The sequence below is a fragment of the Fulmarus glacialis genome, unplaced genomic scaffold (genome assembly GCF_000690835.1).
Source record: "Fulmarus glacialis isolate BGI_N327 unplaced genomic scaffold, ASM69083v1 scaffold13392, whole genome shotgun sequence".
Taxonomy (NCBI): Eukaryota; Metazoa; Chordata; class Aves; order Procellariiformes; family Procellariidae; genus Fulmarus; species Fulmarus glacialis.
In genome coordinates this window covers 1-27,117 of record NW_009200255.1, presented here as the reverse complement: position 1 = coordinate 27,117, position 27,117 = coordinate 1, and the positions used below count along the sequence as shown (strand labels likewise).

The 27,117-nt window shown below is 39.2% G+C and overlaps 1 protein-coding gene across 1 annotated transcript; it reads right to left on the bottom strand.

Annotated features, from left to right (window-relative positions):
• Window positions 1–2,161: 2,161 nt before the first annotated feature.
• On the bottom strand, window positions 2,162–26,715 carry MFN1 (mitofusin 1). The gene is made up of 17 exons (XM_009573546.1): window positions 26,597–26,715; window positions 25,612–25,747; window positions 22,603–22,765; window positions 21,827–21,951; window positions 20,015–20,123; window positions 16,730–16,837; window positions 15,948–16,101; window positions 15,751–15,818; window positions 10,877–10,998; window positions 9,216–9,342; window positions 8,826–8,930; window positions 7,826–7,928; window positions 6,631–6,860; window positions 5,967–6,122; window positions 5,247–5,443; window positions 3,783–3,917; window positions 2,162–2,883 (listed from the first exon to the last, which is right to left on the bottom strand). The coding sequence occupies exons 1-17, from the start codon at window positions 26,709–26,711 to the stop codon at window positions 2,814–2,816; spliced, it is 2,223 nt and encodes a 740-aa protein (XP_009571841.1). The 5' UTR covers window positions 26,712–26,715; the 3' UTR covers window positions 2,162–2,813.
• Between the last annotated feature and the right edge of the window lie 402 nt (window positions 26,716–27,117).

Below are 27,117 nucleotides of genomic sequence, written 5' to 3'. Positions count from 1 at the left end.
TATGGACTTCAGTGGAATAGTCTTAGATATTTCAAGCCTTTGTTTTACTTACACAATGGTGCTCTATTTGTGTTTTTCTCCTTTTTTTTTTAAAACAAAAGCATCTGAACACTTGTAGTACATATTACATCCAAAGGAGTCCAAAACAAAATGCTTCTAAACATGCTTGATTTTAATTTGCCTTTAGTTTCCAGCATTTCTCATCAGCTATGGGTTTGGTTTTTTTTTTTTTAACTTGTTGCTGACTACTTGGAAAACTTCGGTAATGTTACCAATTATGAAGTGATTCTGCACTGCCTTTGGATTGTGTATGTATTCAGAAACAGTCTTAAAGCTTTTATTTAAGCTATTAAAAAAACCAGGGACTTGTGCCATTTGTTCTTTAACAGTGCTGTTGTAAAAAGACTTCCCTGTGAAAAAAAAAAATCACTTGCTATGAACTCTGTTTATAGCTTTTTTTTTTTCCACGATGGATCTTTTTCTTTGTATTTGTACAGTGGCTCAGTGAAAGATGTTGCCATGAGTTGATATTGTAACCAATAAACAAGTGCTTTTAACCAGACTGCGTCACTTGTGAATGTTTTGTTAGAGCTGTAATTACAAGCATCCCCTGTCCTAAGATCGCGGTTCCTCCTGTGACACCGAATGTAGACAGGTCAGCCATACCTGCAACAATCGATTCGTGCTTCTGGTTACCTTGTCGCAGTGAACTGAACATGCTGAACAGCAAAATGTTACGCAAGTAAACTGCCCTGATGAACAAATAATTAAGGTGATTTTTTTTCCCCAAAGCAGTATGTCTTTGTATGTTTTCTGCCTAAGAAGGGGGGGAGGGGGGGCATGTTAATACAATAGTGCAGTGAGCTGGAAGTTAGCCACCAACACCAGACAGGAAAAGAACAGGTTTTAGGACACTCATTCATTCCTGGCATGAGAATTCCTGTTACACAACACCACCTTCCCTTTAAGGGGCAGACACCTTCACTTCCTTCTTTTTTTCAAGTCTGTAGCATTAATTATTTTCTCCCAAACCAAAACATTTAATTGATCAATACAGCTGTATGGAGTGCATAGCTTGCTTGTCTGCTGCAGGAAGAAGCTTTTTTAACTCAACCTCAGCAGTTATGGCCTGCAGCAGATACGCATTACCCATGAGAGCACTACAGTGTAGGTTTTCACCTTTGATTCAGCTGCCAAATAACTTACTAGAGCAAAGGGGTCGTATTTTTTTTTAATAAATAACTGTAGAACACATGCATGTCAAGTTTTATCTTGATACAATGTCCATAAAAATGCTCCAGGAAAAGAGCATTAATACACATCTGTAACCTCTACGCAAGAAGGCTGGGCTGTTCCTCATTTTTGTATTTCACAGTTTCCCTCAAAACCCTTCAGACGCCTCCTGCATCCTGCTAATGAAAGTTCCGAGCGTGCCACGCTGGTGCTGGCACAGTCAGAAACAAACACCAAAATACATCGTGGTGAGAAGAGTGTTCTTTGTCTTCATATAATTAGCTGCCTCTAGCATTAGATGTTAAATCTATTTCCTTTTAAGATAGCCCTTATCTACTGGAAAACAGCAAATCCCTACATCTTAGTTTTAAAGTTGAATATTGCATTTAGTCCTGTTAACACTTCCATAAAAAATATATAAATATTCTGAAAAGGCTTTCTCTTTTAAAATAAGTTATTTTTAAAAAGTCTAGTTAGAAAAAAGTAGGTGTTAAACAATTGCAGATGGCAACAGCAAAAACTTTTTTTTTTTTTTTTAAAAAGAGGCTTTGCATTGCTGGAGGCAAGCAAAGGTAAAACGACGCCAACACACCTGCCTTAAGTCTGCCCCAGAAGAGACCTGCTCTACAGCAGAGCCGAGGGACTGCTCAGGACATTGCAGAGTAACAACTGTCGAGCCCGGCCTCTCCCTGCTCTCTGAATCCAGCAGTGGGAGCTCAAGGTCAGCCTAAGCTTCCCCACCCAAGATGCAAAAACTGAGTCGAGCCCATCTACCCAGCAAATTCTCCTTTGCCTGGATGCCTTCGCTTGGTGGCAGCGACACACCTGCAACTCACCTGAACGCGGGTTCTAGCAGTGGTCTCATAGGCAAACAACCATTTCGGCACTTTACCAACTGCCAGAAATCTGACAAGCCTGTTGAAACAGGTTAATTTTTACTTAATCAGTGCCATCTTGTCTAAATGTGGTAGCTAGAGGGGAAACTAGACCCTACTGCATTTCATTAGTGAATGCTCTGCAGTTTACGATCATCTTTCACTTCCGTTTGAGGAAGAGGAACTGCTGCCCAACCCAATTTCACTTGCTTTCAAAGCAGTCACAGAGTCCTTTCACCATGCTGGGGTTTATACTTCATTAAACAAAAACACGCACACATGAAAAAGCAGCATCCTCCATCCCTGGCTAATTCCTAAGCAACTGAAAACAGGAGACAGTGATAACTGTGATAAGCTCTCTCTCCCTGCATAAACTCCTGGATGCCAGGAAGTGAGACTTGCCACTGCTAAATACTAATGAAAACCAATAAGGATTGGGGTTTTTATTGTCAAGTGCCCAAAGAAATTTAGTGTTTAAAGATAATTCTAACTCAAAATCTGCAAAACAAACATACCAGAGTACCACAGCTCTTCAGTTTGGTTCACCATCAGAGTCCAAACCAAGTTTTACAATAATTAACAAGTGTAATCAAAGTAACATTTAAAATATAAACCATCTCATGTGACTCCACAGAGGAGAAGTGTCATCTGTAAAATTTCTACTTTGTCGTACAAAGGATCACCGGGAAAGTTAGCAACGATGTTTTATTTACTCTTTTGAAGAAAATGTTTTGTAAAGCGATCTAGTTCATTCTCAAGGTGAATGGCTTTATTTCTGTAAAACAAACAAAAGCAATGGATTTACTTCAATGCAGTAACATCACAAAGAAGGTAGAATCAACATCAGTGTTTAATTTCTATTCCTCTATTCCTGAAACCCACAGCACTGAGAAAACCTGACACGGCTCTGGTCAGAGCCTTGGACCTGACTGGGCCGCCAGCTCTCTGCCCCCCGCTTCCTTTTCCCCAGAGGCTGTGCCAGGTCCACCCGGGACTTCCCGGGTCTGGCCTTCCCTTTCAGTGCTGAACTGGGGAGAGGCTCTGCAATCCCGAGCAGGGCGCTCAGCAGGGTTCCTCACACAGGCCAGCCCCGCAGCAAACCACGCCACGGGGTGCGCACCATGGGGCTAGACGTTCATCCGACTGTGGTCTCAAACGCCCGAGGCCAAGAGGCAGCCCCAGCCAGGCAGGCTTACAGCAGGGGAACAGAACATGAAACTAAGGCTGGGGCTGCTCCCACGTCCCTAGACCACCAATTGCTGGAAGTTTGTCTTCTGTAAACGCCTACTACTGGTACTAAAAGAAAAACAATATTGCGCTGAATGACTCCACGCTGTACAGCTGCTCTCGTGTTCTCCTATGGGGAGGGTTCTTTGGGAAGGTGCCACCCTAATTTACCTACAGAAGATTAATACTCTTGAGAAAGCCATCTCTCCCATACAATAAACAGAGACAAAGGTAAAGACGATCTAAGAAAGAATATTTTTGGAGCTTTGCTCATTCACCTAGGTGCACATGTTTATTTAACTTAACCAGAGCTGTTCAGTTACAAGTAAAGAAAAGAGGTATTGCTGCGCACCGTTGTGCACCCGTGCCTACCTCATTTCAACTTGAAAGTAACAGCAAGCACCAATCTCACTGAATTTGCTCGTGGTCAGTCACACCCAGACTTACCTTAGCTGCTTGGAGCTGCTCTGTATGTTCTCCAGCTGATCTATTTCTTTGGAAAGCCTAGAAATTTCTTTTTCCAGGTTTTTCTGGGTAATATCCACCTGCTGACAGAGCCGAGCAAAGGTAGTGGCCATTTCCCTAAAGGGAAAACAAGTTTGTAATCACGGTTTACAGAAGTCTGTGCTACAAAAAAAAATTTAAGAAGAAAAATAAATAAACAAACAAATAAACAAACATCACATGGCATTGCAGTGTGCAGTAGAACACAGCCATCAAAGTCTCCAGCTGCTAAGGGATTATAGCAGAAAGCAGGAGAGTTATGCGGGGTTTTTTAAATTAAAAAAAGAAACCTTAAACATACAAAATGCACCTCAGCCTATGCCAACATCGTGTCTGGCAATTTTTCATTGAGCATCAACAGGTACAAGTCTCAGATGGGGACTCTGGCGGTAACAGGTGCTGGAGCAGCCAAATGCCTCCCGTGCAGCGCCCCGTGCCACGCTAAGCGCCCTGCTCACGGGGAACATCAGCGCTTTGCAGGCTGAGGAGTGCCCCAGACTTGCTGAGGCACCCGACCCTACTCGCCTCCTCAGCCATGTGCTCCCAACCTGAGTTCCAAGACTCCTCCTTACACAAAGGAAAAAAACCCAGTTACCACCCCAGGCCAGCAACCAGGCTCTCCCGTAGGAGAGGAGACCTCTCCTCTCCTCTCTACTTCACCTCACTGGAGCATTGGTTTGAGTCCAGCTCTTCCATGTCCTCACAGAGACACACAGCGGCTGGACACGGGGATGATTCTCTTTCCTCTGCTGAAGCTGAACTTTGGGTTAGTAAAGTATTCCCTGGGCTACACAGGAGAGGTGTTCTGCACCCTGGTGGTTAGAGGTCTCATTTAGCAGGCCTAATTTTCTGAAATAATAATTTAATCAAAACAAACTGTTTCAACAGGAGAGGCTGAGGGAGACAATCACCCAGACATTACTTTGCAGAGACAACTGGAAAAGTGACACACAAAAGATGGAACAGTTCAGAAAGGCTCTTAAGTTCCTCTTCCGCAGTGCAGAAGAGCCAGCACTGGCTGCTTAGAACTTGCCCGTACCAACCCTTGAGGCAGAACAAAGGCTCACCATTAAAGTGACTCGGGGCTGATTCAATGCTAATCTAAAAGCAGACCAATTCAGCCTCCACTAGAACTGAGCCAACTCCCACGTCTTCATGGTAAGGTGCCAGAAAAAGAGAGTCTACATCTTAAGACTAACTCTTGCACATACACACACAGAGACGTACGTATCGACCTTTTCAGGTAGTAATTTCAAACTCTTAAAACTCCCTCATAATAAATGCCAAAGGACACTAAAGCTGCCTTCCCACATCACGTACAGCCAGTCCCCACTCCCAGGACACCACAGTACCGCACTGACATGGATTGCCTGTCCTAGTGAGGGGAAACACCAGTGTGATACTTACTGTTGCACCTGATGGCTGCAATTAGCACTTGTAAGACTGACGATCATCTGCAGCTTTTCAGTAGCATAGTTTACAAACTGCTGTTTAAAGGCTCTCTCTTTTGCTTTAGTGGTCCAAGTTAGTCTCTCATAAAGATATAACAACCCATACATACTTAAAGAAAGAGAGATGAGTTTCCAGCCTACTGTTCTCCAAATCTGAAAAAGAGGAATCTTCATTAGCTTAAGTAAGTTGCCTTATAGAATTACATCCATCTTTTTTAATCATCTTCATGGCCCTTCCACCAGATTAGTTTAAGCAAATATATTATTTCTGTATTATTATTGCAGAGCAATACAGCTATATTCAAATGAGCTGGTACCCCAGTGGCATGGAGAATATGCAGGTTACAGAAGCCTCGCTGCTTTTTAATGAAGGAGGAAGGAGAAAGCAAAGCTCCCACTAAATCCAAACTGAATGAGGCACCATCAGATCATCCTTTAATTCAGAAACTGAACACGGACATATGACACAGAGAATATGTCCAACTATGCTCAGGGTAGTTAGACTAATTTTCTCACTACACACTGACTGCCGGTATCCAGCGTACTACACTGGCCGGCTCATCCGGCCCAGTGTAACTAAGTCCATTATACGCTTCATGTTGCACCCCAAACAGGAAAGACCAGCTTAATCTTTGCCATCGCTTTTAGCACAGTGAATGTTGCTAATACTACTTGCCACTCCGCCAACAACGATGATGCTCATAGAGGTCCGTGATGTCAGTGAAGCTAAACTCATTACCAAAGGAACCATAAAATCATCGTGCGATGCGTTCTCTGGAGTTAGGGCAGGAAGGCTGGCAGCAGACGGGGTGGTAGCTAAAGGACGAGGGATCTAGAAGAGGGGAATATGGCAGCCTGAGTAAAAAGCATTAAGGAACTATGCAGTAGACTGGTTTTATTTTACTTTCATATATTCAGGGTTTGATTTACTTAAAGGAAACTTTTCAACACAGAAGTCTGAACAATGCTCCTGATAAGCAGTGCAGGTTTTGACAGTTCCTTGCCCAACAGGGACTGGATTAGCATAAGGGTTCTACGCAGGACTGGCTCTGCCGTAAGGATCCAAAAGTTACAAATGAAAAGGTTACCCAAAGGAAATCCAAAGGAAAACAAACCTCAGACAACAGCTGCAAAAAGTTTAGTGAAGGTTTTTTGTTCCATTCTCACCCTGAATATAATCGAATAAAACCACCCTCACCAAAAATATTTCACACAAAGGGACTACGGGAAAGTAGCAGCAAGCATGTAAATAGTAGAGGCAAATACAGTAAAAATCAATATATTCTCATCAAGGCACTTAAAACAAGGCACTTAAAATGTCAGCATAATCAAGCACTCACTTGTAAATTTGGATCTGCTAGTCCCAACAGTACTCTCTGAGCTTGTTTAGGACCCAAGAAACGGTTTACAAGCGAAGTCCATCCCAAGGAAAAGTGGAACATGATATCCTCTTGAAAATCTGCACACAGACTATGACAATTTAGATCATAGCTAAGGTCAAACCTCCTGCATGGAATTAGCAAGTGGAGCTGATTCTGAGCACCAGAAGGCAACAACGGTTTCAGATTTTCTAGAAATAAAACAGAATAGTAAAGAGGAGTTAACACTAAAAACTTTACAGCATATTCACAAGTAGCATCCTTGCACTGCTCACCAGCTTTGTGAACTATGAGAATGTAAAATGACCTATTTATTTAATTCGTAAAATAATGGGTATTTTAGCAGTATTGATCCTAACAGAGCAATTTATTGCTCTGATAAAAGAAAACAGTCACGCAAAATCAACTCAGAGAAAACACCGCCGGAAAAAAATGGCTGAATTAACTGAAAGGCCTCTATCAGTGGTCAAACGATAAGAATGGACTAAGAAAAAGTTGGTTTATCCAGCAGTTCTGTGGTGCCATACAGAAAAGGCAACATTATTCCATAAGATGACAGAAGGCTTCACGTAATTCCATGATCTTGCTCTGAATCTTTTATTACCAGAAACAGATCAGAAGAGAGATATGGATATGCAATAAAGTTACTACTTATAAAAAAAAAAAGAAAAAATGGCATGCACAAATACTTTGTGAAACTATCCTGTTTTGCACTAAGAATCTGGAGGGACCTAGGGAGAGGATTATACTGCAGAAACATTATCTAACAATTTGTGTATTTCATATATCTGTTGTGGAAGCCAAAAGTTTAAATGGATTTATAAAAGGATTAGACAAGTTCCCAGAGGACAGGTCCACTACTACTTGTTTAAGCCATTAATCCAGATGCAGTATCTTGGCTCAGTAGTCCCTAAATTGGGGACGGATCACTGTATTTACCCTGGTTCATCATTCTTCTCCCCAAGCTTCTGTTACTGGTTAATATCAGAGACAAGCTACTAAGCTGAACAGACACTCAGTCTTGATCTAGGATGGCTTTTCCTTTATCCTCTTATAGTGTTAATGTTAAATCACGATCAGAAAAAAAATTATTTTAAAAGCAAGTTTTCTTAAATTGTCTTCCTCTAAACAAAAAGTCTTAACTTCCTCGTCTTACCAATCATCTCCTGCTGCGACTGATGCATTGACTGATTGACTTCACTGGAGCAACGATCAGCCAGGTTCTTTCCCAAACCATCTTCTATATGTTTGTTCAATTCCTGAAATTTTATAATTAATATATGCTCATCAATTTATTTTTAGCTAATCAATTACATTATACAGAGCAGAGATATGTTAAACACTAAGCACTGTTATTTACAGTGGGAAGAAAAACATGTTACCATGGAAATACCATGCTTTTAAATTGCACACTGTGACTGAAAACCTAATTAAAGTGACACAGGAAAGATTTCTTCTTCTCATTAAAAGGCATATGGAAAAGACTGTATTTTCAAATAAACTGTGACACTGAAAAGCATACCACTACCATACTGCCCTGCAAAGCCTTTACTGTCGTCATTTCATGGGAGCCAATTTCACTGCTCTGCACAAAGATAAACCGATGCCATCAACTGCCATGGAGGTCTGCGCCAGATATGCTGCAGAGCCAGGGCAGCACAGACTGTCCTGAAAATGCAGCGCTCCCAGCTGCTCAACAAGGCTGAAACAGGTGGGAGTTAGGGCAGTCATTCATTAGCAGCAAAGTCTGAGCATAAGAGGCAAACCCCGAAACTTACAGGTGTATGCTCCTTTAAAATACGAAGTTTGAGGAAAATTTATAGATGTTTAGTAAAAACTCCCTTTTTTCTTTAAAATAAAAAAACCTATAAAGTGTTGGGTATTGGCAAGCTCGTTTTATTTTTTGATCTATTTCATTTTATGTTCACTCTAGTAAAAAGACAGTTGAAACAAAAATTAATTTCTTTCCAAAAACAAAGCAGAAAATATTTTTAACCTTTTCCAGTTTTAGGTAAACAGAGATATGCATCTGTCAGAAAGTAAAAATCCTGCAGTGCTTAAACAAAGTGTCACATAAAATGCTATGCAAATTATGAAAATACAGAAATTAAAAGAAAGACAAAGAGCCTGGCTTCAAACCATGCAAGAAAACTTACTGTCTTATAGAGCTTCAATACTTGAGGAGAAGGGTGAAAATCTGAATAAAATTCATCAACTAAAACTGAAAGTCGGCAAATCTCATCGGTCATGGCAGAGGAGACCTGGAAGAATGTGGTAAATGCAAAAAATGTTTCTCCCACCTTTTCCAGCCAGAGTGAAAACAGACCACTGCATTAACTGTTACAATAAATGATTCCATTACCTGATATTCAAGAAGAATTGCCATTTTGAAGGTTTTTTCTTTTTTTTTTTTTTTTTAATATTGGAAAAGGAAGATACTAGACATTTCAAACGTGCTTCGTAAGGTGGGTGGGCACCTAAAGAAGCTGCCTTACAGAACAGACAACACTTGAACCTAGGAGATTTTTCACACTGCCATTACTTACTTTATTTTCTACTTCCTCAGTAACACGTTTGATTTTTTCCTTAGTATCTTCCGTCAAAATGTTAAGCTGATTTCGAACAAAGTCCAATCTATCCTTCTGATCTTCTCGCTCTTCCATTGAATGGACTCTAACATAGCAGAAAGGAAATCACCATCACCAGCAGGTATTCTCCCAGTAATGAAACAAGCCCCATAACCAGGCATGGACCACCTAGCTGATGGGTTTACTGAGCAGCCAAAAATAATCCAAAGTGACGCTGGCTGAACAAAGCAGAGGCACTGCTTCAGAATGACTGCAATATAGATATGAAATTTACAGGTGCATTTAAAGGCTGCACTGATTGAACATGACTCAAATGACTGGGTTTTGATGTATTTACAAAAACAGCTTTTGGAGTTATATGATTACAACTAAAAAAGCCGGAGGGGAATCAGGGGCCTTTAATACTTAGTCTATCCTGATTTAAAAATAAAAAAAAGAAGGATAAATCTGATCAAACTGTCCTACTGCTGCTCACCAGCACCACTCAACTATTCCGTAACAGTGACATGGGTCTGATGGCCCTGCAAAGCAAAGAGGAGGCAGCAGAAACTAACCTTGTCACAAATAATTCTCTTGTCACAAATAATTCGTTTCAGAAGTCCTGGACCTAACATTTAAGTAAAAATTGCTTAAAATCTAAAGCAGTTATATCTTGAAGGGCCAGCAGAAACATCAAACAGCAATTCAGATTAGGAGGGGGCACTACACAGGTTTTGGCAGGTCAATTGACAGAAAGAAGTAGACTATCAGAATACTTTCAAACATTTCACAGCATGTTTTCAGAGGATCTGACAACGTGAGACAAGTTAGTATGTAAACACGCAGTTTGTAAAAGCTGATATGTTCAGGAAGATGAGTGTGACAGGCACAGTGGAGTCTGTTGAAACATAAAGGCACACTATTAACAGACACAGAAAGGAGATGGATGGAAAAGATTCAACACGACAGCAAGTTCACCGTGTACAAGAGATGAGGTAGCAACAAAAGTGAGGAAAAAACCCATATATATGCAAACTTCAAAGAATGTATGAAACTATCAGACAGAGTAGATGAGCTGCTATCATTAGCACTAAAAGGATTACATGAGCAAAGAGAGAATAAAGGTATTTAAGGATACAATCTGGAAAGGGCCAGAGGCCAAGCCTCTGTTAGCTTGGGCTCTTCTCATCCCTTACAGTATTCTAACCACTTGCGAATGGAAGTGTCTACGTCCTCCCATTTATTTTCTCAGTGTTACTGTTAACAAAAAACTTAGGTAAAACAGGCCCAAACATCACTTCTGAAATGCTGGATATAGCTAGAAAAACTTAAAATTTCAAATATTTCTGAAAAAAAAAAAACATTTGAAAACCCACAGACTGCCTTTGTAACTGTAAGTCAGTAACAAAGAATAACAAAATAAACCAAGTTCCCTATACAGAAGTCACAGACCAAAGACAAGACTGAGCGGTGCAAGTGAAGAGTAGTAAGACTGACACACCAGAGAAATTCTCTATTTCTTACCAAGTGAGAAAAGTGAATTTTAAAGTCCATAATGGCCCAAGAAAATCACCAGCATAGAAATGGTTCCTCAGAGGATCTGGATAAACCAAAGCCAACCAGCCCTCCAACCAACCTACCTTTTCTCTGCTGCTGCTACGTTTATGGCGTCCATAATGTTTTTCACAGTATCTATTATCTGTTTAGCTCTGATAGTGTGCTGTTCAAACTTGGTTTTCACGGCTGACTGCGAGATACACTCCTGCGAGGGGCCCAAGCCACAACACATTACTGCAATTCCATGCCAACACTTTCAGGAATTTCACTATCAGAAAGCACATGCTGCTAATTTTACCGTGAACTTAAACCAATTGGAAATAAAAAGGAGAAAGCATATAGAAATTAAAAGACAACAGAACTGAAATCTCAAATGAGTCTATAGCAGCAAATCTGTACCTTCATGTTCATCCACAGTAATGTGCACAGGTTTTTATTCTCTAAAAATAAATTAACAGTGTAAAGAAAAAAGAAAACTCAGATGAATACGTAAGATAAATCTAGCTCTTCAGGAAATTTTCCAAACTATCTCTTCGGAATTATATATGTCTAACATGAATGCTGGCAATATTGCCTAGCTTGAGTTTTCTTTCTTGCGATAAATATTCTTAGTTTCAAGAAGCAGTTCTGTCAATAAAATTTGACTTGCTCATGTCAATACTGACCATCCAGGAACAAAATATACAATTAGGAATAAGAAACAAGGATTCTCTCAAAGGATAAAAAAAAGTTGTTAAGTAGTCCTTAAAATACTAGCCTATTTGCAGATTATTGAAGTGTTAAATGAACTAGTACAGAATGCTCTAAAGATACAATTTCTAATCAATCTGCAATCTTGAATATTGTACAGTGATTCAGAAATTACAGGACACTGCTTGAAAAGATATGCAAATGTTCAATTTGGGCAAAAACAAATCAATTGTGATAAACCATAAATTAAGACTGACTTTTTTCAGGCAACTGCACATCCTGAGTTATGCAGCCAATTAAATGCTGTTGGAATTCAACCTGCACTAAGTCACCACAAAGTAGCAACATCATCTGTGTTTGAGGGGAAGAAAGCAAGCAGTTTCGTTTCTCTATGCCAGATCTACGGGTTTTTTAAATTGTTCTCAATCTATTGATGCACCTTTCATAGCACAAACTGGTTTAGGTTGCTTTTAAAAGAACTTGCCTACGACCTTAACATACGCTGTAGTAGTAAATTTCAGCTATCTAAAAACAATAGATCAAAACAAAATAAACAAAATGGGTAAAATATATTCCCTATTCCTCGATGAAGCAGATCTAGAAATCAGCAATGAAAGGCCAGAGTTTCACAAATATCAGCACATTGTAAGAGCTAGACTAGACACAGAGGAAAGAGTCTTCCCAACATTAGTACGCAGTAGATAAAAGGATGACAGTCACTCACAACACAATCAGAAAATCCAAGTTAGAGCACTAGGAAAAACACAAAGGTTAGTTAAACAACTGGGAAAGATAAGAGCGGGACAGCAGCAGTTTTGCTGTTAGTCTGTAAATAAGTATTTATCAAAACAAAGAGAAAAGGTATGTTTCAACTGCGTAACCAAAACCAGTTACCTTCCAGCCCACTTCCAGTATAGCAAGGCAGTCTTTAAGGGCACAGCTTACTACATTCCCATGCAGTTAGGGAAGGACTCTGCAGTAGCGTCAGGCTGTGTTATTCACTCCAATTTACAGACAGAATTACTATTCTGCCCTGCCTCCATCCTCCACTCCTCCCCACAGCATTTCTGTTACCAGTTTTTTAAAGGAACTTGGGAAACACTACAACCTGAGGCATAGTGGGGTTTGGTTTTATGTAGAATATCCACTAAGGACTACTGCACGCAGTGCACCGTTTCATTTGCTGTTTCGATAAGGCATTTTATGTATCTCATTGTAAAATTTCAGAAGAACGATACACAGGCTACTTTGTGTTATTCCACAATATAAAAATTCAGAATTGGTCCACTAATCCAACCCTTTCCTTTAAGGCTGCATATCGTTCTTTATTGTAATACAGCTGACATACATAGTAACATCACTTTTTAAAGCTACTACATGAATCTCTAGAAGCTTAATCTCACCAGTGCTTATAGGTGTTTCTAGTAATGCCTGGACCAGTTTTTCTTTTAGCAACTTTAACCACCCTGTGCTTTGCAGAAGAATATGTTATATAGATTTTTGGAATGCCTTTTGCCCTCACACAAAAGTCTACATAAATGTAGTTACAAACATTTCAAAAATGGTCCAAATTTTTCCCATATCACAACAAACTAGCAGTGATGGGTTGCTTCTAGATTTTTTTTACGATTCTAGCTATACTGAGCTCATATCAGTCCTGGTATGAACAGACTTTCCCATCAGGGAACTGATATTAAGATCAGGAATGTGGAAGTACTGGAGAAGTAACAGTTCCTCCTCTCAGCCCTCGTGGAAAAGAGGAAGAAGCTGTCCAATTTTAGTGAAGACAAAAGCAGGGTGAGAGAATCCAGAAGGAGCAAAACCAGCAGATACAGCCAGTGGGAACATGGAATGCATGGACGGATTTATAAATCAGGTGATGAGATAGCTAAGAGACATGAACTGGACGAAAGGGCACAAGAGATGTTTGGAAAGTCTGAGCAGGGCACCCGAACAGGGACAAGGACCTAAAGGCAAGACAGACAGATGGAGCCAGAGAAGGGGTCAGTGTTTGACGAGGACAGACAGAAGCATCTGTGCTCTCGTCCCTTCCATTTCACAGACTGGAGTGTAATCCAAGAGTCTTGGGACTTGCAGCTCCTCTGTCAGGAAACAGGATAAATGCAAAGCATTTTAGTCGGAAGTGCTTAAGCTGTACTCACGGCTAAACAGCATCTGAAGTTGGTCTAGCAGTGCATGAAGCATGGTATCAAGTAGGATTTTGTTCCCAGACTGAACACAGAAAATTCTACCTGATGTACAATATTCTTCATTAATATATGAACTGGTATAGCCTAGTGCTGGTAAACATAACTGACACCAGCATACTACCGTCATTGGTTACTTTATCAGCTCAAGCCACAGTAATTTGAGTATTAGGTCTGAAGATTTCAGACCTGGTGAACCATTTAAGTATCAGCCTTGCTTTAAAAGCAAATAAAATGCCATTATAATTTAGGAAATTGCCCACAAAACCTGAATGTGGAAGAGGCTGCAACATCAGATGCTCAAAATTCAAATTGCTTTGGCAATCTTAATTTAGCACATGTTGTCATGCTCTTTAAGTGATGTGATCACACTCCTATTTAAAGCCACTCATTATGATTTCAGGATGAAACACGGCTGAGCAGGGAAAAACATTACAGAATCCACTCTCCCTGTTGGAGTTGGAAGGTGTGCAACAAACAAAACAGGTAATGTGAAAGAAGAAAAAAGTTGTTTTAAGGCCATTCAGTGCTGTCACAGAGTTGTTTTTTGTCCCTGCCTCTGCCAAAAAAACTTGTTACGGTTTTGACCTTGTGATGGATGCTTCTCATTTTGGTGGCCAACTCAAGACTATGACATCTGATTTACAGATGTGCTGAACACTTATAGCATCATATCATTTAGTAAGTCATACATCCATCTTAATCTTGAAATATCCTAAGTGTTGAGTGCTTAACTGTAACTGTAAGAGATTTTGTCAAAAAAGCTTTAGGTACAGCACATGGCAAAATATGTTAAAGGATGATAATTGATTTAGAAACTAAATTTCTACTTTTCTTCCTACTGGTTGAAAGTTTCCTACTATAATTCTAAGGACAAAAATTACAAACAAAACCATATGTTTGGCTACAACTACTGACACAAGCAAGAAATTGCATGCCTCATGGACTCAGGCCCTGCCAGTATTCTGAACCAATAATTTCAACAACTCAGTCATCTATCATAAGAGTGTGGATAAGGATTAAATTTAAACTTTAGTCTGACATTTTCTTGCTTTTGCAAGACTGAATCAAACTGTTATTTTAACACCTTTTTGATATCATTACATAACTCGGTTTTGCTAAAGTCAAATGGGCTTGCTGTAATAAGAGAAGAAATACTTTTCAGAGGCAGTTTGATTTTTAAAAAATATAATAAACAAGGATTACTGGAAGCATGCAAGAGCAGTCTTGAGCATTTGCTGTATACAAACTACAGTCATACTGTTGAGGCTCATGCTGCATGAAATATGCCGATACATACCACACAAAACCATCAAGGCATATCCAAAATGCCTCCTTAAGATACCCAAGAATGGCTTTAACTAATTAGAGTTACAAATTCAGCAAGACAAATGAATCCTATTACAAAGAAATTACTCAATTGCCTAGCCAGTCCAACTTCTGAAGAAACTGTAAACTCCAACTATGAATATAGGTAAATTGAGGGTGAAGGATGGATTCTGTACAGCAACAAGGATGCAAAAATAGTGTTAGTGTTCAGAGTATCAGAGCTAAGAGGTAGATAATGGTGATAATTTCAAAACTCTGGCTTTAAAAATGCAAGTGAATATTTAGATTTGCATTGGTGAAACAGAATTTCTTACTATTTGTGTCCTGAATTACAACAATTAATTACAAAGCTACAACTTCAGAACAAAGTAAGGCTTACTATCCAGCAAACATTTCACCAGCTCATGGTTCTAAGTGATACACTCCTTTCTAAGAGCATCGTCTCTTTTTATATAGACTATATTCATACTGAGGTCCCAAAACATGAGCTGAGAGCCAGTTTTGATCCTTTCCCTCACCGAACAATACTTCTTTTTCCAACAACTACCTGCTATTCAAGGTGAGAACAGATGAACAGAGCCCACAGATAAGGCAAAGCTGTCACATGGTCTGAATACCTTACACTCCTCCACTTGTTAACACGGGTTATATTCAGTAAAATTAAGATAAGCATAAGCAAAAGCCACCTTTGCATTAAAAAACAGGCAGTCTAAAAAGCCCATTATAAATACCTCAAATATCTGCTCAAAATGTTGAAATTCCTGGAATCTTGTTTGAAATCCTTCAGCAAGTGCTCCACCTGTGAAACATAACGGACCATAAGGGAGAGAGCAATACCTCACAGCAGTGACTGTATCTTAAATATTTTTGTTTATCAGGTTTTACAATATTTTTCTGTATTTGACGGAAAGCAAGAGTTCCTACACACCACCCTCTGGCATTCCTTGGGCCTTCTGTCTCCTGGCACTCAGAACTTCTTTTGCTGAAACAAAAAAGATGCGATTCCTTGCTTCTACAGGATCAATAACTTTGAGCTCATCAACTAGAAAAGTCAGACAACGCTCCATGTGCTGCCTACGCACCTGAGGAAAAGGTAAAAAGCTCATGAGAAAAATGCAAAAATTAAGCCGTCGTCAAATTAGAACATCAGAGTCAGAAACAGATCCTGGACAACCCCTTAGATAGCAGATGCCTTCTAATCCTACTGATGCAGCAGCTGCTTTTAACCATTTAAACAGCCCTGGAAGCAACAATATTTTCTTCTACAACTGCCTGTATTTATGTAAGCTAGTTGCCGTTGGAAAGATCTGAAAAGCACACTGAACTGTTACCATCTAACACTACTATGCCTGTATACATGTATAATCTGTACCCTTAGGCTGCATTACCATTACAGAAATAAAAGGTAATAGAAAGAAGATTAAAAACAAGCTTAACCATGGAGGAAAAAGGTTCTAAACAAGCTTCCCATTGTATTACCTGCTTGCATATATTGTAGTTTGAATTGCAGGTTGCATTTTGCTCTGAACAAGAAATAAGTTATTTCCATTTTCTGACCAAGTAACTTATCCTTTATCACTAAGACAAAGCTGGTGTTTTGATATTAATAACTGTATTACCTAGGCAATTTAGCATGCTTTTATGCATGTGTAGGCCTTTTTTTTTTTTTTTTTTAAAATCAACCCAAATAAGAGTCATCAAGTTACTCACATCTTCCATATATTCTGGTTCTGATGCGGAGGCATCCCATCTATTATTCAAGATGAAGATGTTTGGCTTGGAAAGTCGTTCGTTCACTTTATGGAAGAAATGTTTTTCCTAAGAATTAAAGCACAAACAGAAAACTCCCTAGACGTTCAAATCAAAGTCACGCATTCTTCTGCAACAGATTCTGAAGTTAATCCAGCTTTTAAAAAGTTTATTTGAAAGAATTCATTAGCATTAAAACCCACAGATATCCAACATAAAAAAAGGCTTATAATAGTTCAAAAGTCACCAAATGTCTTAAAACTGCCAATGCTAAAAGTCAAAGATACTGCGAGCTTCTCTAAAAACAGGTACGAATACAAATTAGGAAAACTCCCAAAACAAATAGTTTAGAAAACACTGGAAAAGAAAATCTATTTTTCTATAAATCTATCACATCATTCACTGTCTTTTTTTTTTTTTTCTCCTTTTTTCACTCTCACTATCACAAAACGTCACCTCCTTTGACACTTCTAGCCCTCTATTAAATTTGTTTGCAATTGTGACACTCAAAATATTGTGTTGGAAGAGACGAAGGGAAAAAGAACACACAAAACATGACTGTATCTACTCATTTTTCTTTTAAATAAGACCCCTGGCTAAAACTGTGAAGTCTTCCTTATTTGAACTACCAAGATGCTCCTGTTCACCCTGCCAAATCTGGCTTCTATATCCAGAAAAACATCCTCTGACTATATTCCTCAACTAGGCAACATCAGCTTCAAGTACAGACAAGTTACATTTCCTATATGAAGATGTACGGCTTGAGCCACAGGAAAAAAGTCATTGCTGACTGTTTTAATTTTAAAAACAAGACATGCATGTACCTGAAAACGTATTTAGGTCCCTTGCCCGTACCTACCACCCATCATTGCTGTTTTCACAGTCATAATGGATAAGTCGTGATGGAGTGAATCCCCACTCAGCACAGCTCAAACAGAAGAGATCTCCGTGCTGCCATAAGCTTTTTGAATCTGCAGCACGACACCACCACATATTCTGGACACAACACTGGAGATATATTAGTCTCCATCAGCCAGGGAGTAAGCATGTGTAAACAAGATTACTATTGCAGAAATAAGAACTTCGTCTGAAGAGAATTTATGAGGGAATACTAGAAAAATCACATATATGCAAAAAATCTGTGGTTGTGTAGCAGCTGCCAAATATTCTCAAACCTGTTACGGTAAGAGGTAAAAATAAATAATGCCTAAGGAGGATGAGAACATAGTTATCATATGCTTTACCTGAAGGATAAATGTAGATCAAGAAAGAAATTACCATTTGCCACAATGCAAAGCACAATACAAATGCTTTAGAGCAGTTACATAATTGTAAAAGGCAACTTCATTTGTGTCTACCAGGCTGAAATAACGGAAAAGGAGAAAAAGTAAGAGAGCTGTTTACTGAGCCAAAGCCTCAATCACAACTAAGATCTACTTCCTTTTGCTCCAATATACACCCTGGACACTGGTTATTTCCAGATTCTAATAATTACAAGGTGCTCAGTGTTAACTGAGGATTTACAGGCATGGCAATCAAAAAAACCTCGGCAACGCTTTAATGCTTCAAACAAATTGCAAGACTAACCTATTTCTATTTAGCAGCTTTCAGCCACGCCCGACAAGGAACAAAGATTGGCCAAAAATCACATTAAAAAGCAGAGTAGCACTTCTGTGACTGGGTGTTAAGGATCAGACAAAACCAAAGTTAGAGAATCTTCCAGTAGACGTACAGCCTATACGTCTTTCCTCCATATTCACAATCTCACTCAGATTGTTTTTAATGGTTCATTTCTCCTGAGCAAATGAGAGAACCAAGTCAAATTTCGCCTTTTCTCTGTTAGTTTATTACACCAAAATGAAATCTCGCACTCAGGTGCCTATTGTTTCCATGTTTCTATGTAGTAATGAGGTGTTCACTAAAACCCAATCTTTTTTTCTTCTTCCTTTTTTTAATTAAAAAAGCAAACCACCTATGGTATGCACATAATGCAAACAATTTCTAGACTCCCTCCATACTAAAAGCCAAAAAGCGTCCTTCACATGAGATAATGGAGAAGATACAGCCATAGTTGTACCAAATCCTCTCTTTGCCTTGGATGCTGTCAGAATCTTCTTTCTTTGCCTTTTAAATCACATCTCGTTTGTATTTGAGTCTTTGTGGATTCGGCTCAGAAGATGGAATGTAATGAGTTTTTACACTCATTTTATGTTCTTCTCAGATTTCTACCAAACTATTGTAATTTTCTAGAATGCAAGGAAATACTGTCTTTGTACATTCAGTTCTTTATTGTATTAAAAATTGCCTCAATAATTAGAAAGTTCAGACACTGCATGTCAGAACTATGCTCAGAACAATCAGAGCATTTTCTTCGTCTATAGTAGGCTTAATAAAAGTCTTCAAGAGATTTCTCAGTAGCATTACACTATATTCTGGCAGTCCTACTTCCAATAACTTAGAAACCTTATATTGATATTGTCTGCACTCAAAATACTTATTTTAGTCAAAACTGGAGATCACTACAAAATTAAAGCAAATCTCTGGTCTTGTATATTGAGTATCACAACAGCTCCTTTGGCCTGTCCTTCCATGAGTCACACAACATTTAGGCTGCAAGGTATACAGAAGATTTCTCTCTCTTGAAACAAGGCTTTATAGAATAAAGTTGTTAAAACATCTTCAGCTCTCCGTGTTGCACAGAATCATGCAACATGAATGCTTATTGCTAGCATCTTCAGAAGAAACACAGTCCAATGAAGGCAACCTGTAGCACTCGTCCTCAACACAAGGTGTATCAAAGGAATTCACCCTCTTCTGAGGCAAGAACACATGAGGAACAAGACAGAAATTCAACTTCCTTCACTTTGTGTATGTTACTGAACTTCTGGATATGAAATACTCCATAATGTATTTCTTTGATAATACAAGTGTCTTCAGCTGACAAGTATCAACAAACTGTAAAGCGAGACAAGCACTACATCATCCATTTATCAAAAAAGAAACTGAGATAAAAAGGATAAATGTGATGCTCAAGTCAGAGTAAGCAAAGCTGATAAGAAACCTGGTTCTCCTTTCCCTATTGAGGGATATACATCGTTTCCTGCCTCCCACCCCCAAATCCTATCCACAAGATCCAAGTGCAATGATTCATGGGAGCTTCAGTAAAGGTCTAATAGAAGCCATTTCAGTTATGGAACTGCTGAGTATTTAAATGAAGAAGTAACGTAAAATCATTGCACATCATACCGTGTTCATTAGAGTCGATTCAGAATTGGCAACCAAGACAAACACGTCAGCATCTAAGCAGAATTTGTCAATCCAGCTGTCCAGTTCTGTAGTGACATCTGTGCCAGGGCTGTTGAGAATAAAAAAACAGAAACTCATATTTATCCAGCAAAGGAGTATTTGATTTCTAGAAACTGATAGAGTGGGGTTGCCTAAGGGCCTTGTAAGAAGATACAAAGCTTTGTATCTTTAGACTGATGCTTAACTCAAGCTTAATGCAAACATAGCAAAAGCCAATTACCATTTAGCATTTATCAGTCACTCACTCACTGGACCATCTACTCATTCCAAAATGCAATTTCTAACGAATAAATATGCAGAGCATAATAGCCAAGGAAAGTGACAGGCAGTCTGTCAGAAATCCAGGCAGTCTCACAGAATGGTCCCCTCCCCATATTCCAAGTTTTAGATTTTAATCAAAAAGGACAGTTGTTCATAAAATATTTTTTCCATTCATCAAGGCCTTCTTTAAAGTGATATGCTATACAAGCTGTGCATAGATTTAATAACAAATTAAAATGAAGCTAAAACTACAGTGCTGTCAGTTTTTCAAAAATAAGTGGAATATGAGCATTAGGTCATGTTTGCAGCACCTCAACTATTGTTGGTTCTAATTTGCTCTATTTAACAGTAAAAAGATTATTTTCTCCTTACAAGTACCTGTTCTCTCAGATTCCAGGCTGTTTTCTTTTTCTTTTACATTTCACCTTTAGGAACGGAGACTGTGCAGATCAAATCATGCCTTATATCATATCTATGCAAGGATCCCTTCTGGGCTTCCAGCATACTTGTGCTACACACATATCCCCAGGGAGACGGCACAACTGCGTAAGATCAGAAGTCCAGCAGCGCATCAAACCAACCAGCTCCCTGTGCCAGCCAGGCTGGCTTTTTCTGTGACTAACAGGACCCGAGCTTGCACTCAAGAAAACAATGACAAACTCCCAGTGATTTCAAAGGCTAAGATTAGAGATGCAATAAAAAGCACTACAATTTATCAAAATACACTCTGAATGTTAAGTGGCCGGATATGAAGAAATCATACTTACAAATTCACTCATACTTGAGTGAATTACTCACAAATTCAATCTATATTGATTCACACATTAGGTACAGATCACCTAACAGTCTGAAAAAATATTACCAGGTCATACCTCAAAGCAGCCAGGAATATGGGCATTTGACATAGGCAAAAAAACAACTTTCAGAATTCTTTAAATATACAAACTGTAGGAAATGTTAGCCCAACACACAGGCACACACAGACGACACTCACAATTACGTTTTGAGGTCACCCATTACTTTGATACGTAGGCACTGCAACTCTTATCAGAAGCTTTTAAAAATGAAGTCCAGATTGCTTACATGTCACATGATCAGTCTGAAGCATTTAAAGGCAGGAGATGGGCAAAAGGTTGTTGCTGCAACAACCCTATTCACGCTTCCATACTGTTTGTTTTAAAGGTGGAAGTATCCTCAGCCAAAAGCTAGTCCCCTATTCAGCTCAATCACAAGACATTTGTTTGTTCCAGCTGTTACAAGGCCAAAATCAGTGGGGTGATGACAGGCCACAGTACACACAAAAGAACAAACTCTGTACCCTCAAAAAAACAAAAACCAAAAAAAAACGGGGGGGGAAGGGGGAGTGGGAGAAAGCTTTTCAATAATTTGGCAACCAAACCAAAACACCATCAATCAGTAAACCAGTCTCTTTTCTAAACATTATAATGGCTAATTTATTTAAGAAAGTATTTACTAAAACAGAAACCATACCTGTCCACTAAAACCAAATCATCTCTCAGCAGGGCACACTTTGACTTGGGCCAAAAGACATGGACGAGACAGCCAGCTTGCAAATCTTTATCCATGTGAAGTGCATGAGCAAGCTGATTGACTGTCTATAAAGAGCATAAAGAGAAGACAAACATGAATATGCACCACAAACAAGTCTGTATACCAGCCTAATTTGTTTCTCAAGCAAACCTGGACAGGATCTATCTTGAATAGGAGAGCAGAGATCATACTTCTTCTGGTGAATACTTACGATTTTTCTTTTTTTTTTTTTCAACCTCTTAGACTCACAGCATCTAAAGAACAAGTTGTGCCTTGAAACTCAGACAGGAGTTTCTTTGGAGCCACAAAGTTGTATTCCTTACAGGGCTGGAGCACGTGATACTGAGCATCATCATGAATTTGCCTCAGAGGTTTAACATATGAACAGCTAAATAAACTAAGCACCGTAAGGCCAAATGAGAGGACATTCCAAATCTTTAACAAGTAACAGAACTTACTCTCAGTCCTATAAAAATAGATTACTCAACATATGCTATACTACAATCAGACACACATTAGTTGTTTCTCTGAAATAGCCAAGAAAAATTGTGAAGGTGACCATTTCACTTTGTTAGTTATTCCCTCCTAAATAAGAGCTTAAAGATGCAGAATGAGTTAGCCTTATACTTTTGTTAGACTTGAAATCGTTGTTAAAAGATACATCTTTTGAGAAATAGTTAGTGTGAAAAGTACCATTAATCATTCAAAACCCGTACCTTGACACTCTTCTTTTCATCTGATCCTTCTGTCATAAGATAAGCCTTATCTCCATCTGTCCCTTCCACACTAAGAAAGCAGTTAGTTGTATGGCCAATCCCACTAGGAAGTACCTTATCCCACAGCATCGCATTAATAACCGAACTTTTCCCACTGCTCGTTCTAGAGGGATAGAAAATAAAAGCACTTTGAGCACAGCACAGCAGCATTACACATACCTTAGTCTTGAACTGAATGGGCCCCCGTTTAATTGCATCAGACCTACATACTGCAAGCTGTTTCAGGTGATAGAGTTTCAAGCCAGTACAGCATAGCTTGCCAGAAAAGAATAGGGAGTGCAGGAAAAGTTCATCTGAATAGCAATTCCAAAAATCTTTCTTGGTATCAACATTGCCCATCCAACCAAGAAAACCAATTTTCATTTGCACAACACATATTGGCTCAACAAGCCCAACCTGTACTGCGAAGCACGGTTTATCTGGTGTACCTCCGTCTGAGTAAGGAATTTGTAAAAGATATTGGCTCGACTTTGCTACACCAGAAAAAGCATCTAGCATAAAAAGATGCCTTAGATCAACTTAAAGTAATTGCTAAATCACAGCATGCTGTCCCACATAAGGGGGCAGCCTGCCCTCTTCTTTGTGCCAGGCCTAGCATTCCTGTAGAAAAGAACTGATTGAAACTATACGTAACATTCTGGGCAGAATTATGTTCTGATTTTCCTGCTCACAGCAAATTCCAGGGATTTCACAGGAATTCCAGGGATGCTGGAGGAGGACACGAGGAGAACGCTGCATGACAGGGGCAGGGAAGGACTACCCTGTATAGTGGCAAGCAACGGTGACTCCTTAAAATGTTCGTGAAATTACCACCTCAGCAACTTAGCCTGTCTTTAGAGAAACATCTGATCATCACCAGTGAGAAAGGAACTGCTGCTTCTGATAGAGTCTTCTAGGCACAAGATGAGGTGCAAAAGGAGCATCGCTGTACTACTGCCTTCAGATACGTTTCAAAGCATTGCTGTCTGGGAATTCTCATCACACCCAGAATGACAACTCAGAACAATTTAATGGATGACAATCTCACCTGAATGAAGATTCTTACAGTAAGACGTGTAACAATGTGCAAAAAACCCTGAAATTCATTTCTTGTGCATAATCCTTAAAATGCAAACGCTGTCCTTAATAATGAAACTTAGTCTTGTCCTTATTTCAGAAGGAAGAGGTAGCTAAATTAATCAAAACCCTGTTGATTAAAAGGAACCGGTCACCAACTCAAGATTTTGCAAGAACTTGAAGTTCTCAGCCATGTCCTACTTCGCACTAACCCTCTACCCCTCACCCATAAATACTTGAGGTTTAACTATTACACAACAGTATGAAGTTACACAGACTAACTTATTTTTGAGCTACTTCTTCTAGAAAAAGTTCAGTGCCCACTGTACAACACTTCACAAATTTTTTCAAAATGTCAGCGGGAGAGTTAAATTTTCTTTTTCCTGCTCTGAACTTCCGCCCTTTGCAAAACCAACTTATATCACATGTCACAGCTTGTAAATGTATTCAACTTTTAACTTTGTGAAATATCAAGGCTGAGATATAACTAATTTCTTTATCCCAGATCCTTTTATTGTTTTTCTTTAAATAGCTGAACTATTTTTAGCAAAATTAAGGCAAGACCACTGTTGTACACATTTTTTCCAATATCATTACAGAATTTTTAGAACTAAAACATGAAGATTCATACTCCAGAAAAAATATGTAACCACACGCTTAAATTTAAGCGCAGAAAAACCAATCTTCCTGAAGCAAAGAGGACTAGCAGACCCCAGACAACCAGGCACATATAAACATTTGAAAGCACTGGAACTGTAGTCTTTTAGAAGAACTTCACTATTTTATATCTGACTTCACATTTGGTAAGGCAGATTTTCATCATCTTTCTACACCCTCCAAATTTTATAGGAACAGAATGGCACGATGTTTGGAATGCAGACATTTATTGGAAGTGTTAAGACCCAATCAAAATTTCTCACTGAAAACTTAAGACTTTTCCACTAAGATGAGACTGAAATGCAAAACACAATACGTACAAGCAGAGACACATAAAACCTCAGTGCTTTGGGTATATACACCTGACAGCATCTCTTTAGAATACTTCTTATTAGTAACACATTTCAGGTGCAACAAATACCTTTCTTTTTAACTCCCTTTTTTCTTGCCGCAAAAGTAAAAAAAATATAGCTGAGATGATCCCAAGCTGACCAAAGTTAAAAATTTTCTAATACTGGAAATACTTCCCCCTCCCCCCAAGGAGAGAAGTGAATTTACATCACCCATAACTTTGGAAATGCCATCTAAATATGCAAAAGGTCTGTAGTAATACCACCAAGGACTGTGAACTAGAACTCTTCCTAATCAGTGGTTCAGGAAAGCAGAAATTCATAGCTTCATTCAGATTGATCTGTAAGCCATACAGTACATTCTTACTGTTATCCCTTATAATCATCACACAGATCTATCAGACTAATGATACAACGAACAAGGCAACCATCTCACAACTGTCTATTTTTCTTCAGCTGCTTATATACGGAAACATAAACAGCTCAAAGTTTTTCACTACTTGTGATCAAACACAAACAAAAGTTCTCAACAGTAACAGTCCAGTAAAAAAAATGGTATTAAAAAAACAAAACCACCACATTAAAAAAACAGAAAAAGCCATTCTGGAGAAGATGACAACAAAGTCAGACCTTCCTAAGTCAAATAATGGATCTACACAAGATAATTATTTTACAAAGTTTATCAATGAAAACACGTAACAAGACATCAAAGAAATATTCAGCATCAAATAGATAAGAGTGAACATGGTTTTATGTATTATATTTCAAACAATAATTCTAAGATGAAGCACTAATTCCAGTGCATTTAAATTAGAAACATGGACGCTAAGCCCTGTAAAGTAAAAAAAAAGAAGATCAAATTAGTTCTGGTAATTCCATTCATTACCTGCCAAAAAATGCCACTTTCATGTGTCTCCGTGAAAGCACCTCACCGATGACCGCTAACTTATTTTTATATGCCTGTATTTTTGCTAGTTCGTCTTCTGTTGCTACATGTTCAAGCTCTGGGTTCCTGTATGTCGCTACACATAGAAAAAGAATAACATAAAAGCCATCACATACAGAGTACATGCTCCAGGATACAAGATACAGATTATCAGTACTTCACATGCCAACAAAGATCTGTGTAAATTTTAATTATACAGCAGTAAAAAACCAGAACAAAACAAACAAAACCCCACTACAGACACTGATATTAGCCCTTGTCATTTGACAGCTCCACCACAAGCACTTGTGAAATCATGACATACATCACTTCAGATTAATCAACAATTTAACTGCTGGATTCAATAACCCTGTGAACACAGCCTGCTGTGATGATTTGCCCTGCTCTTTGCAACACCTGCTTCTCTCAGAAAGGAAAGCCAGGACCTCTCATGGATACACCAGCTAGGCTGGGCTGCCTTCTCCCTGGAGAGCTCACTGGCCTGATGAGCAACCAACTCCATGTGGCAACACACGCACCTCCACGTTGCTGAAACTTCTGCAGGTGTAACCAGCAGTTCTTTGCTTTACATCATGTTGATCTACTTTCCTACTGAATAATGGGAGAACCTGTTTGTCCTTTCTTCTATGCAAAAGAAACCACAACAGGACTATAAACGTTGGGAGTGGTTAAGCTTTCACCCTCATAGAAAGGAGGCTAGGCTACCAGTCCAAGTAATGCAATCAGCTTTTTGTATATGTAACCATCCTACGCCATCCTGCTAGCCTAAGCTGAAAAAAATCAATGTCAAATGAAAAACGTGACTATTTCTAAGGCATATGCTTACATAAACAGCATACTGATATATATCGTGATGTGCACTGTGCTGCTGTAAGACATATTTAAAGCAACAGACAAGACCCTTGTGTTTAAGTCAAAAGCTAACCTTCCACAAAAGTTGCCCCCTCAGTGACGTAGTCCAGCAGCTGGTCAAAGATGGCAGTGATTGTCTTTTTAGCCAGCACAAAGTGCTTCAGTGGAGAGATGGTAGCTTCTGCCATTATGCAACTGCAACGAAAGTTACATAAAAGCGACCAAAAAACTCAGTACACCCATGTACGTGAAAAGTCATACACTCTCACCCAGTCATTTAAGAAAAAAAAAATAACAAACCCAAAACAAAACCAAACTCCAAACCACAATGAATCCCAGTAAGCTTAGTTTACGCTGGTTCTATTACCCTGACAAACTCTTCTCTCTTCCCCTCACCACACGCGCCCACAGCGGCTCACGAAGCTCGGGGCCAGGTTTAAAACCGATTTGGTGCGGTCTGTTCTTGAAATACGAGACTTTCCCCTTACAAAACGCGGCTCGCAACCTCCCCACCGCCTGGAGGTCAGCGGTGTCCCCTCAGCCCAACGAGGACAGGCCTGCTGCTCCCCTCGGCCGCCCCGGCAGGCTCTGCCC

Coding starts and splice junctions, on each gene's coding strand:
- MFN1 (XM_009573546.1), bottom strand. CDS start 26,711: ATGGCAGAAGCTACCATCTCTCCACTGAAGCACTTTGTGCTGGCTAAA. Junction 25,748..26,596: donor GGGGGCAACTTTTGTGGAAG/GTTAGCTTTTGA, acceptor TTCTATGTGTAG/CGACATACAGGAACCCAGAG. Junction 2,884..3,782: donor AGCAGCTCCAAGCAGCTAAG/GTAAGTCTGGGT, acceptor TTTGTTTTACAG/AAATAAAGCCATTCACCTTG.